This window comes from Nestor notabilis, unplaced genomic scaffold, assembly GCF_000696875.1.
Source record: "Nestor notabilis isolate BGI_N333 unplaced genomic scaffold, ASM69687v1 scaffold20310, whole genome shotgun sequence".
NCBI lineage: Eukaryota > Metazoa > Chordata > Aves > Psittaciformes > Psittacidae > Nestor > Nestor notabilis.
This window is the reverse complement of record NW_009912693.1, coordinates 44,405-57,550: the sequence shown is the minus strand read 5'-3', so window position 1 is coordinate 57,550 and position 13,146 is coordinate 44,405. Positions and strand designations below refer to the sequence as shown.

Sequence of the window (13,146 nt, the reverse complement as noted above, 5' to 3'; positions counted from 1 at the left end):
TAAGTGAATAGTAACTGTTAAATAGGCAATCATGTTTTAGTTACCTGTAAGTGCACATCGTTAATAGTGATCATTACTTTTTGGATGAACCATATAAAATTTGTCCATTATACATAAATCACAGTTGGTTGGTTTTTTTTCCTTTTAGTATTGAACTGTCTGTAAGAAGTGAGACATTTAATATCAGCCATGACACTCTTTTGTCAAACTTCACCTGATTAAACCAGTGTAGAAGGCTACTTGGTGATTTTACTTTGGTTTGAGTAGCCTAATTTATCTTGATTTAGTGAAGTTATGTGTGAATTGCTTTGGTTGCATGATTTTGGGCAACAAAGCCCAAATCTGTCAATTTTCAAAACTTAACGAGAGGTTCATTTTGATATTACAGAAACAGCTATACCCAAATAAGGTGATAAAATAATAATGTTACTAAATGCATTATCCCATTCATTTTCTCTCCACAAATCCACCTATTTTGTGATACTGTGCTGCCCTTAGCTATAAGGTCATCCTCAGTTGTTTTTAACTTCTATTGCCCTATCACTCTGATTACCTGATAACATTAGTAAGCCTGCCATCCTTATGGCAGTGTTAGAACCTAATAAAAGGCTCTGTTGCAATTGTGTGTGTTTGATTGTTAAGGAACAGCAGTGGACATCTTGGGTACTATCACAAGCTCCTTGACTTCTGTTGTGTAGTTTCTTCTGTCCTATTCTCTCAACTAAATTCTTTTTAATTTGTCTTGTTTTTTAACTGTGTCTATTTTCAGATTTCTCATTCACTCTTTCTTGACTGACCTTGCATCTGAGTGTTTTTGCTTCTGTCATTACTCCCACTCTTACTGCATTTCTTCTAACTTGTCTTTGGGATTTTTTTGTACATCTGGTCTCCTAATCCTGCCTTTGGTTTATATATATATATTATATATATAATGTATGCAAATTGACTTGGGCATTTATAACTGCAGGTAGGAGACTTTTAGTGGTAGAGGCAGTGATCTAAAAAGTTGGAGAAACAGTTTGGAACATAAACCCTTCATTTTCCTAATCCTGTGCCATCTCCCTTGTCATGTTGTTGAAGCTGTGATGTCACATATTGTCCTGTCATAATCATGAACTTGGAAGGGTCTGGAGGCATGAAGAGTTGTAATTAATATGTTTATGCCTTTGGTCACCTTTTAGTAGATTTAGCTGATGTTGATTGCATGTAAAATGAATGTTGTTTATGGGAATCAAAGATAGACACTGCTTGTGATAGTTTTGAGTATGCCCAATCTAAATTTATCCATATCATAGTAAATGCTTTATTCACCTAAGTTAGTAATTGAAAAATGTTCTTCAGGAGACTTCATTTTCTGAAAAAATGAGAGTAAATTGTTGCTTTGAATTGTTTCTCTAAAAAGGCATTTTTATGTTTGTTTTTGGTTTGGTTTGGTTTTTGCTTGCAAGTATAGCTGATCAAAGTATTTTTGGAGGCTCCAGCGTACATCTTTGTCTGCATTCTTGGTTTTGGTTCTTGAAATTTATTGCATTGCCAGTAAGAGAGTACAGATGTGTGGCTTTGAAAATACATCTTTTTCCCTCTGGTTTAAAGCACGGGTTGGTAAAGGAGTGTATAGACTTGAGAGAGAGTAGTACTGGAAATTCCCTCTTCTCACCCCCCTCCCCCTCCCCTTTTTTTTTTTTTAACCCTGAGTAATGAAAAAAGGCCATTAATGGGCTTGCATGTTGCTTTGCTCGTGTGAAGAAGCTGCTTTATCTTTTGATATAAAAGCACTAGTATAACTTTAAGTTTACGTTTTGAGATTTAACACCTGAAAATTTCTGTACAAGTTAGCTACCTTCTGATGAGTTGTAAGAGAATCTGATAATAGTGTTAGGGGTACTTGGCATACTTCCCACATTAGAGTTTTGATGCCTTTTTCTTGGGTCATATAGCTTAATGTTGTAGTAATTGTGTTTTTACAGTGGTGTTACGGATGTGGTGGTACTGGCAGGAAGACATGGTGTCTTAATAGATCACCTGGTATTGGGCAGCTTTCAGGCAAGCGAGCCTTTCAGCCCCAAGGTGCAGGTTTGCTTATTTGAAAGCTTGTCTCTTTCCAGTTACCAAGAATTTGTCTAATAAAAGATGAAACTCCTGCCAAAGATCTTAAATTTCTTTACCTTATTTAAAGAAATACGCTATTTTAGTTTGGACTTGTTTTTCTTGAATGGAGAATAGTTGTAATGGCTTTAGTTTGTTGTTTCCCTTGCACATTTGAGTTGTTTGTGTAGCCTAACAGCCAGGTGTCATAGCTTGTTTTTGTAGCTGGCCTGCCCCACTTTCAGTTAGGAGTGGAAAGCAGTATGTGATTTCCAAGTTTGCAAAGCCTATGAAGGTTAATCCCTTCCCTCTGCTAGAAATTTGACTGATATTTAAAGGACAACCTGCTCCTTGTAGTTACAAAGAACCTCTTGGTAAGAATCAAACTATGCATTACTTTCTCTTGAACTCTCTTTTATGTCTAGCACTTCTATCTTAGCTTTATTTTGCTGTTTAAAACATAGAAATGTTTTTCAGTTATTTGGATAAAAAAATTAGGTAAAATTTAAGACAGCAGTTGAACCAACTTCCCAACTCTTTCAAATTGAGGCTAAGAATATTTTACTTAAATAGTAAAGTACATTAATGAATTTACAAACAGGTTATTTCAATTTTTAAAAAAATTTACCAGTTCTACCCTTTTTATTAAGTGCACTTTGCCTCTGTATAAGCACTTTAGCCTTCCTACAAAGAAAGGTTTCTCAGATTTTATATTCCCCTAATGGCAGTGGCAGGTTTTAGTTGAAAACAGTTTCCAAAATAAGAGGCTGGGAGGAGGATAGGGGGTACAAGTTGAGAATAAATTTTGAGCTTTTCATTGGTTCAGAGTGTACCACTGCTTAGTATGAAGTTAGTATGTACTTCAAAGACAGTGTATGTTGTAGTTTTCAGTTGTGAAGAGGTTGCTATGACCTCATTTAAGGATTTTATAGGCTGAAAAATTACTTTTGCCTGATCTGTCAGAAAAAAAATACATCTGAATATTCAGTTTTTCCCCCTGCTCTATTTTCTTCACATTCTCCGTGGGTTTTGTTGAGAGAAAGTGACGTTTGATTACATTTACCAAACCTTGATAAAGATTAATCCATTTATTTTGCAGTAATGGAACTGAAAATATACCTAGAGGTAGAATGTGATCTGTGTTGTACTTACTATAAGTTATGTAAAGGGAACGTAATTTTATTTTCAGGTCCTAGAATAAGGTTTTGAGGCAGCCATTTACAACTTATTTCCTTGTTAATATTTAAATTAATTTGTAAGTAATATGATGTTTGTTGTATGCTGAATGTGAGATATAATCTTCTGTTGGATGATCTTACAATTTCTTGCATTTACTTGTACCTGTTTTTACTGAGAAAGTTCTTTTCCCTCACAGTTCTAGTTAAGGGGTGGTGATGCAAACTTTATAGTGATCTGTTTCAATACAAAATTCTTCTTGCTAGAGAACAAAGTACTTAATTGCTTTAATGTCAGTGTTATATGGCACAGGGGAAGAATAGTAATTGTTTAGAGGAACCTGCAGGTATTTCTTCCCAATAAACAGTTCTTTATGAAGTTGTTACTCATTCTTGTAAACATAGTGGAGATACTAATGTGGGATTTTTGTCACTGTCATTTAGTAACCTAGTGTTTTACTTTTTGCAGACTTGCAGAAACAAGACAGCCATGGCCACAGAAATTGGCTCCCCGCCCCGATTTTTCCACATGCCGAGGTTCCAGCACCAGGCGCCTCGGCAGTTGTTCTACAAAAGACCTGATTTTGCACAGCAGCAAGCAATGCAACAGCTTACTTTTGATGGAAAGCGGATGAGAAAAGCTGTGAACCGAAAGACCATAGACTACAATCCTTCTGTAATTAAATATTTGGAGGTTAGTTAATTTTCTGGTTTTGTTTGAAAAGGTTTTTTTTGCTTGAAATTAGTAATTATTCTTTTTGGTGTCCAAATAGGAGTCTAGGATCCTGGAAGATCTACTGCTGCATTTTCAAACTAAATGACAAATGTTTGTAAACTTGCAATTGTATGAATAAAAAGGGGTTTGGTCCTTGGTAATAAAAGTGCATATGTACACAGCTGAATTTGTTGTTTGTGTATCACCAATTTTTATATTCTGTCTTAGAATTTCAACTTGGAGTGCAGTTGAGTGTTTTGTGTGACGTTCTGACTTTTCAGTGAACATAAAAACTCATTCTCTAATGTAATTGTTCTTATTTTTATTTTGAAATAGAAGTTTTGTAAAATGGGAAATAAACCATTACCCCCTGCCCCTCCAAACTAGGGCACCATAAAAATGTTTTCTCATCATTTTACTAAATAGCATTGCAGCTTGCACTGTGGTCTCTGGAAGTCCCTTTCTGCACAGTTACTAGATACAGAACAACTTCAAATGAAGTTTTGTTGAATAAACATTTCTGTAAAAATGCTTATTTAATGTTCCTGATGGGGTAGTAGTAATTTTTTAAATATAGTTATATGATCAAGATTTACTGTTCAGTTACACAATCAAGATTTTCTGGATGTTAGCTTAGAAGAAATAGAATCAAATCTGTACATGCAGGGATTGTTGGAATCTCAACAGCAGCATTGCAAGAACATGATGAAATCAATTTGCTTTTATGTGGCCTGTGCATGATTATAGCTTGGAGATGTTAACAATTAGAAGATTTTCTTAATAATAAATTTAAATTGTCTTCTAAGATCTCTTTAGGCACTGAACATTTAAAACATACTCTTATAGTTTAGAAATGTCCCCAGAAAGATCTGCTAGTAGTGGACTAATTCTAAGTAAATAAATAAAATTTAGTCATTCAGGACCTTTCTTCTACTGTGGCAGAAATAAGCACCCCCAAACTTCTATTTATTGAAACAAACAAAAATGACATCTGTATGGTTTGACTTAGACAAAATTAGGGTACACCAGAATGCTCTTTTGTTCCTGACTTCAATTTGACTGATCTAATTTGATGTGGTACTATTAAAAATGTAATTTGCTGTTGGCTTAAGAAATTCTAGCAAACTGTAGTAGTGTATGCTGGAAGTGTTTTACCTAGAATTTTATCTTATGTTTCTAATAGGTACACAAATCCAAACTGGTAAAATGTACAGCACAAAGCTGAAATAAGTCCATGCTTAATTCATGTAAAGTGTTTCTGAAGATGTTTGGCAGCTTTTAGAGTACCTATTAGCCTGGGCAGCAAAGAACCAGTCATCTTTGTTACAGTTATGTGCCTTATTACATAGGACTGCTCTTTTCAAATTGTTAAGCTGCAATTTTAAAAGAGCTGCTTCAGTCTGATGAAATGAAGACTTTAAACATTCTTGCATCTTTAGTTTATGCTGTACAAATTCTATAGGTTTCCTGAGACCAAAGTGTTTTTACTGAGTTTATTCTAAAATCCTTGGAGTGCTTTGGAATTTCCAGAATAAGCAGTCAGTATGTTCCTTTATTTTCTGTTGTTTAACAGTGAAGTGTAGTGGTGGTATGAACTTGGAATTTTTTTTCCTCTTCCAGAATAGAGTATGGCAGAGAGACCAACGAGACATGCGAGCAATCCAGCCTGATGCAGGGTATTACAATGATGTAAGTAAAATATTTCTATTTCATGATGGTCTGTGCATAAAATTTTTGCAGGGAATTGGAAGGATTCTGTCTGTCAGCTGAGGTTATCTTCTTTGTTCACAAGAGGCCCTAAAGATTTGAAGGCTATATTGATTCTACATTATCTGGTTCTGTTGGTATTCATGTCCATAAAGATGTTGCCTGGCTGGCAGCTAAGTTCCATTGAGCTGTTTGCTCACTTCTCCCACTCTGCCCCGTGGTATGGGGGGGAGAATCAGAAAAAGGTAAAACGATGGGTTGAGGTAAGAACAGTTTAATTACTGGCGGAAAAAGTTAAAATATAATAATAACCATAATAATAGTAATTTTAATGGAAAGGAGAAGGAGGTATAAAACACAAGGTAAAAAACAAGTGATGCATGATACAATTATTCACCCCCTGCTGACTGATGCCCAGCTCATTCGCAAGTAGTGATTGTTGCCTCCTGGCTAACTCCCCCCAGTTTCTACACCAAGCATGATGTGCTGTGGTATGCAATATCCCTTTGGCTAGTTTGGGTCTGGTGTCCTGTCTCTGCTTCCTCCTGGGTTCTTGTGCCCCTCCTCACTGGCAGATCATGAGACACTGAGAAGTCCTTGATCAGGATAAGTGATGCTGAGCAACAACTAAAACGTGTTATCGACATCGTTCTCAGACTAAAGCCAAAACACAGCATTGCACCAGCTACTAGGAAGAAAACTAACCGTATCTCAGCTGAAACCAGGACAGAAGAGAACCTGAAATTGAATAGGCTTTTAATTTTTGGAAAAAAGAACTCTCATAATGCACTAAGCTTGCAAAGCTGCTCTTGAAGATGCTAGTTCTGGATGTTTGAGATGTTAAATCATGCAGACTTTTGAATACTTTTGTTATTATCCCTGCAAATGAAAAACTTGCTTTTCCAAAAATGGGTGTTCAGAATGTATGCTTTTCTTGCAGTTTCTGTTTGGAAATGTCATTACTAAATCTTTTGTTTGTTCTCTCACAGTTGGTCCCTCCTATAGGAATGCTGAACAACCCTATGAATGCTGTCACAACAAAATTCGTTCGGACATCTACTAATAAAGTAAAATGCCCAGTGTTTGTTGTTAGGGTGAGTATAGTGTTGGATTCACTTAGTTGTCTTAATTTACATTACAGTGATATTCTTAACTGAAGCAAGAAAGAAGATAACGGATAAAGCATTTCCAAATAAAACTAGCATGTGGAATGTATTAACTACTTCTGTGTTTAGTCTTTCTATGGATGATTTTAGGAAATTGGAAGGTCTGAGTACAAAATAATTATTTCACTTGAGTTTGAGGTGCACTTCCTACTTAGTTTTGTTTCTGCCCATTTTGAGTGGGCTAATATATCTTGATTCTCAGAAAAAAAGGCAGTTTGGTCTCTGCTCCTTGACTCTTATGGCATCTTTTAACAACTTTTCCATGATGTCAGCAATATTGTTTAGTATGAATATTGTGCTGGAAATGTATTGGTGCCCATAAGCTGTTACTTCTCTACAACTACATTTTTTTCCCATTGCTTTTACAGTGGGCTTTGTCCTGTTGTTATAAAAGTCAAAAGCCCTCTGGTACAGTTCTGCATTTTTTCTGTCTTACATCCTCTAGAAAGTTATTTAGTAAATTCCAGTTCTGCAGTTTCCCTGAAAGAAGCTTATGATTTATTTGGAGGATTGTGAAGAAATCTTTGAATGTTATATTTCACAGTTTAGTTATGTTTTTCTTTTGCAGTGGACTCCTGAGGGGAGACGTTTGGTCACTGGTGCATCTAGTGGAGAGTTCACTTTATGGAATGGACTGACTTTCAATTTTGAAACAATATTGCAGGTAAATTCATCTGTCAAGATTTCTGTGTATTTCCCTGAGGTCTAGGGAGCATGTTTTAGGAAATCATCTTCACCCTGCTCATCATGAGTGTCTGGTCTAAGTGTGGTAATTGGAGCCTTATAGGTCTTCTATGTTTTTATTCTGCTCTGATTCCATGTCAGACCATGGCTAAAAGCAATTGATTTAATGTTTCTCATTCCATCTTCATGTGCTATGCTAACTGTTCTCAAGAGCATACTCTGAGTATTTGTAATAAAGAAAAGAACCATTTTGGAAACACAATGCAAATACTCTTCATTTTTTATTTAAGAGACCATTGTATACAGAGTAAGGGATTTTTTTTTTTTGCTGCAGTAACATCATGAATCTAATTAGATCATCGTTGCGTTCATTTCTTTGTTGCAGCTTTTAAGCAGGAACTTTACTAACTTTTGTGTTTGTGTGGGTCAGATAGTACTTGAACATGTTTGCTAGAAGTTTTGTTTCTGAATTTGCAGGCTCACGACAGCCCTGTAAGGGCTATGACTTGGTCACACAATGATATGTGGATGCTGACAGCAGACCACGGGGGATATGTGAAATACTGGCAGTCCAACATGAACAACGTCAAGATGTTCCAGGCACATAAGGAGGCGATTAGAGAGGCCAGGTTTATACACAATATACCATTTTCTGTAGTACCTATTGCCATGATTAGACTGTTCTCTAAGTGTATTCTGGGTGCAGAAATGCATGGGTTCTGTCAGATTCTGGGAAACTTCCTGCACCACATAAACACAATATTTTCTTTTGTTTCCACATTCTCACCGTTTTGCTGGCACCTTTCTGACTTAGTATTGTCCCAGTATCTGCCTCTGCAATATGTTAGAGATGTATTTGTCTGCCGCATTTTACACTGGTATTCTTTTCATTTTAATATGGTGACAATGTGTATCAGTTATTCCTTTTTATACGCACTGTGTAAGACAACAATTTCATTCCAAATAAAGAATTCAGTCTTTAATAATCTAACTGAATAAAATATAAAGCCTTCAGAAATAAAACACCTGCATAGTTCTCACAAAATAATAAAACACTAAATAAAGTGAAGAACTGCTTGGCTTGGTGAAGCCAAGACTTCCAGTAATACTAAATACCCACGCAGACTGCACATACAGAAGTCTAATGTTAATACTGAATGGGTTCTTCAAGCTTGAAACTGTAAGCAAGCCATTGAAAAGAAGACTGTAGGGTATTCTCTTGGTTCAGTGTTGATGCCTCAGTTGTGCAAATGTCTATTTATATAAAAAAATGGAATCTAAAGTGATACTATCAGTAAGGTGTAAAAGAAGGATGTTTCTAAAGCAAACCTACACATAATCTTTAGTAAGATCTGGAGATGTTTTTAAAGTAAGCCTGGAGAGAAGCTGCAGATCCAAAATGAAGTTAAAGCAGTGTTTCTTCGGGTTCAGGTGCTGGCCCTTGGTCGTAAAGGTTCACTGCCACAAACCCACTTCCATTAAAGTCACCATTTTTCTTTAGGGTGCAGCATTTTATGCCAGAGTTTGGTTTTGAGAAGTGCTTACATTGGATTCAGTTACTGTCTGACTATCATGGCCCATACACTGAATTTCTCTACTATTTTAAGCCCTTTCCTGATTATAAAGATATAGGACTTTGCAAGGGCTCCATCATGGTCTTTCATGCACCAGAAAGGAAGTGAGTGCCTCAGTTGCTGGAGATGTTCTGGCCCTAATCACATGGCTAAATAACCTCTTGCTTTTCCAGTGACTTTCATCAAGCAATATTGATTGTTCAATCTGGAAGCTGCTTCTATGTCTGTAGGATTCTATTCATGGTGTTGATGGGGTGTAATGAGAGGGATTTTTTCCAAATTACTTTTACAATAAGTGTACACTTGTTTTATATACATTTTTTCCCAACAGTTAATCCAACTAGCATTTTCCTGCAACCAGCTTTCCCTTATTTTTGCTTCTCTGCAAAGCACCTGTGGATGAAGAGGAGGTTTTTTTCCTAAGAACTGTTCTCTCGTGCTTCTACGCAGTGTCACTTTCTTATGGTGTTACCAGACATGAAAATCTAGGGTGGCAGTTACCAAATCATACTGATGTTGCTTCTCATCCTGCAGAGAAGGTGCTACTGTGTGCAGTCATAGATAGGAAGGTGCTAATAATAAATTGTGGAATTATTTTTCCTCTTTTGTCGGGACTGCAATGCAATACTAATCCTATGCTAAATTCATGTCTTGCAATGAAGTGGCATTTGGCAGGCACTGTATTCACTTTAAAGCCCCTATGTTCAAATGCATCCTTCGGTGTGTAACACATTAAGTATAATTTTGCCCTGTCTGAGAAGCATAGATAATCTGTTAAATGCTGACTTCTTTCCCCTGCTGTGTGTCTTCATGTAACAGTTTCTCACCCACGGATAATAAATTTGCTACATGCTCTGACGACGGCACTGTTAGAATCTGGGACTTTCTACGTTGCCATGAGGAGAGAATTCTTCGAGGTATGTGTACCAAAAGTACTGATTGGGGTATTTCAAGAGGGGTAAAACCTTTTTTTAACTAGGTGTTCACAAAACAGAAGTACCAGCTTGTCTACAATTTTTGTATTACATCCTTGTCTTAAATCCTCCAAACAAGTTTTTGTTTGGCTGCTGCTATAGGTGCCTTATAATATTTGATAGGCTACAGTTCACAATGGCTTTACTCTGTTTACTGTCCACTTAGGCTCTATACAGTGGAGGTGGATATAAAGACATTTTTCTACTGCTAATGTTAGTAGAAACAGCTGTTTCTGCATCAGGAATACATTTATCTTTCTCCAAAGCTTAATCTTTCTGACCACTTTTACTTCAGAATACGCATCTTCATGCAGGGGATTCCATTCTTTTCATGGGAGTGCCTTCCATTTAGTTTCTTCAGAGGCAAGATAGTTACTTGTTCTCAGTCCTTAAGAGGAAGAGAGCAGTTGGGTAGAGAAAACAAGTGACTTTAGTCACAACATGCATAGCACATGCAAACGATCCTAACTTCAGTTCAGTAGTTCTTTGTCCCATATCTGTGTATGCTAGCTTCTGGTGCCTTTCCACTGGCCTTGAGCTTTCTCCTTCTCTTGTCACAGTCTTACTGAGTGATAACAACAGGTTCTGACAACTATTCCTTTCTAGCAGAAGATGTCAAAGGTACATAATAGGAGAATATATTAAAGACTTCTTTGAGATTGGGGGCTGTAGACATGCAGATAAACTGCAAAGAAGGTATGCAGTAAAAACATGGCATTTCAGTTTTAGGCAGGAGCGTCTTAAGTGCTTTCCTAAACTAAGGTGGATTTATTTATTTACTTATTGTCTTAAATCATGCTTCCAGCTTGGACCTGCACTATGTATTTTCTGAACTAGAGCTATTCCTATTTCTCTTGGCTCTTAAGCTCTCTTTTTTTTTACTAATGCATTACTTTTAAACATGACTACTTTGAAAAGACATTGGGTTCCAGCGATCTTGCAGTGATGATATTCTAACAATCTGCATAGGCATGATGGTAGAAGTGTTCTTCGCAGGAGCTGGCAAGCAAGTTTCTAGGCTGTATCATTTACACCTGTTATTCTGGAAGGACCCAAACAGATTTGGGACTGTTTTGCTTGATGCTTTACAAGAGAAATCATTCTGCACTAAACATATTCTATACCCTCTTCCAGGTTTGTACAAACTATTCATTTAAACTGTGTAGAGGAAATGGAGATTTCCTCCATGAAGAGCCTTCAAGATTATAAAAATCCCTCCAATTCTTCTATATTCTTTTAACCTTCTGCAGAAAGTAGGAGTAGCTTGGGCCATAGAGAACAGAACTTGTAATACATTTCCTTCTGTTACCTTGCTTACTTGAACATTACTGTTATGACTAGATCTTGAATTATGCTTTAATTTCTTAGTTTATATGTCTCAGTATATAATTTTTAGTTTGAAAAATAGCTCTATAAAGAATGTATTTCCTTCTGGTTTTTTACCCACAATACATTTCAAAATATTTCGAACTTATATAGAAGAATAAGAGCTTGTGTCTCTGGATAAAATTGGACAGGACAGATTATTCCTTGTTTCTGCTATCAGATAAGAAAAACAATCAAAAAAGCAAACCAACCCAAACACCACCAACAAAAAAATCCCCCACGAGAGAACAAAAGTAATACCCAAACCCCTGTGTATTGGGAATGGGAGGGTGTCCTTGCAAAACATGTAAGTTTGATTTAGTTTTGGTCCCTAAGCACTACTGTTAAATAGGATCAGAAGACTTATTTGAAAGAGCTGTAGGGGTAACACTTTGGTAGCTTTCCTGGTGGAAAATACAAGCTTTCAGTCTGTTATTTGGAATTTTAGGAAGGTCACCTTCAGCTTTTTGCTTCTCCACATACATCCTGCTTTTATGTGTTTACGAGTACGACTTTGGATTATGTATATACACATGCCATTGCCGTTCCAATGCTGGTGATCTCCAGATTAAAATTCTGGTGGCATTTCATTAAAAATACATTTCATTATGTACAAAAAGTGTTTAGATCAAATACCGTGTTAAGGAATGTTCTTATTTCCTGCTTTCACAAATCGTGCTCTTCAGCTACTCTGATTATTATTGGTGCCGTGAAGTTGAGACGTTTTACACTGTAGTTTAGATCCAAAGGTTCACTTAGTATGTTAAAGGATTCTTCAGGTTATCACACAATTATAAAAATAAAACGAAATTACCAATTTATAGTCACATGTATTCATAAAAAAAGATTATAATTCAGGGATGCAGTGTCAGTATATAGTTATTCTTGCGGATATTTTCAGTAACAAATTAGGGAACACATTTTAAAACAAAACAGATTTGAGGACTTTAATGCTAAGGAATGCTTTTAAAGTAAATTATAAAGGGTGTTAAAGATACTGGGATAAACTGCTGATATATGGAAAGGATAGAACTCTGGAGACTCATTACAGGTGCTTTTGTTTGCACTGAATTGAACTAATGTAATTTATTATTTGATTAAATATTTCCCTTAAAACTTGTCTGAAACAACAATTCTAGTCTTACCTTCCAAAGAGAATTAGAGTAACAAATTGGAACCCGTAACTGACATAGGTTTTGCTGGAGTTGTTCCAGCTGTCTTTATTAGGCTACACATTTTTTTGGGTAGTTGAGCCCATGAATGCATGGTGCATGAGGTTCTTGGGGAGCCATCTTTGAGTAACTCATCTTAAAGTAAATTATCTTGGAAGAACTTGAAGATGGGGGAAATGGCATTGAGTGTCCTAGTTCCTTACCTGCTTGCTTCCCCTCAACCCAGTTACTGTCTGTTTTTTCTCTTCAAGTAAAGGTGCTGTACTCTTAATTCTGCACCAGTATTTTTTGCCTGTGTTAACTTCTGGCATGTTATCATCTTGGTGATTGTAGCAAGTACAGTTTGCACTTGCTAAAACACACTGGTAGAAAACTAACTGTTGTTAAAATAAAAATGGTTTTGTTAAAAGAACAAGACATAGAAAACAGGCTGTAGTATAGCAATACATTGTTTTCATGTCAGTAATGTTACTCTGCAAGGCATTTCCAATAATGGCACTTAGAACAAAACACTATTAGGTCTTTAGCC

At 36.3% G+C, this 13,146-nt stretch overlaps 1 protein-coding gene across 3 annotated transcripts in view; it reads left to right on the top strand.

The window, feature by feature from the left end:
- The first annotated feature begins 3,737 nt into the window (after positions 1-3,737).
- Positions 3,738-13,146, top strand: part of WDR33 (WD repeat domain 33) — a 50,291-nt gene continuing 40,882 nt past the window's right edge. For all 3 annotated transcript variants that reach the window (XM_010020809.1, XM_010020817.1, XM_010020801.1), the window contains exons 1-6: positions 3,738-3,954; positions 5,596-5,664; positions 6,672-6,776; positions 7,417-7,512; positions 8,010-8,161; positions 9,926-10,023. In XM_010020809.1, the coding sequence (XP_010019111.1) occupies positions 3,751-3,954; positions 5,596-5,664; positions 6,672-6,776; positions 7,417-7,512; positions 8,010-8,161; positions 9,926-10,023 (724 nt within the window). In that variant the 5' untranslated portion in view covers positions 3,738-3,750. The remainder of the gene's footprint in view (positions 3,955-5,595; positions 5,665-6,671; positions 6,777-7,416; positions 7,513-8,009; positions 8,162-9,925; positions 10,024-13,146) is intronic.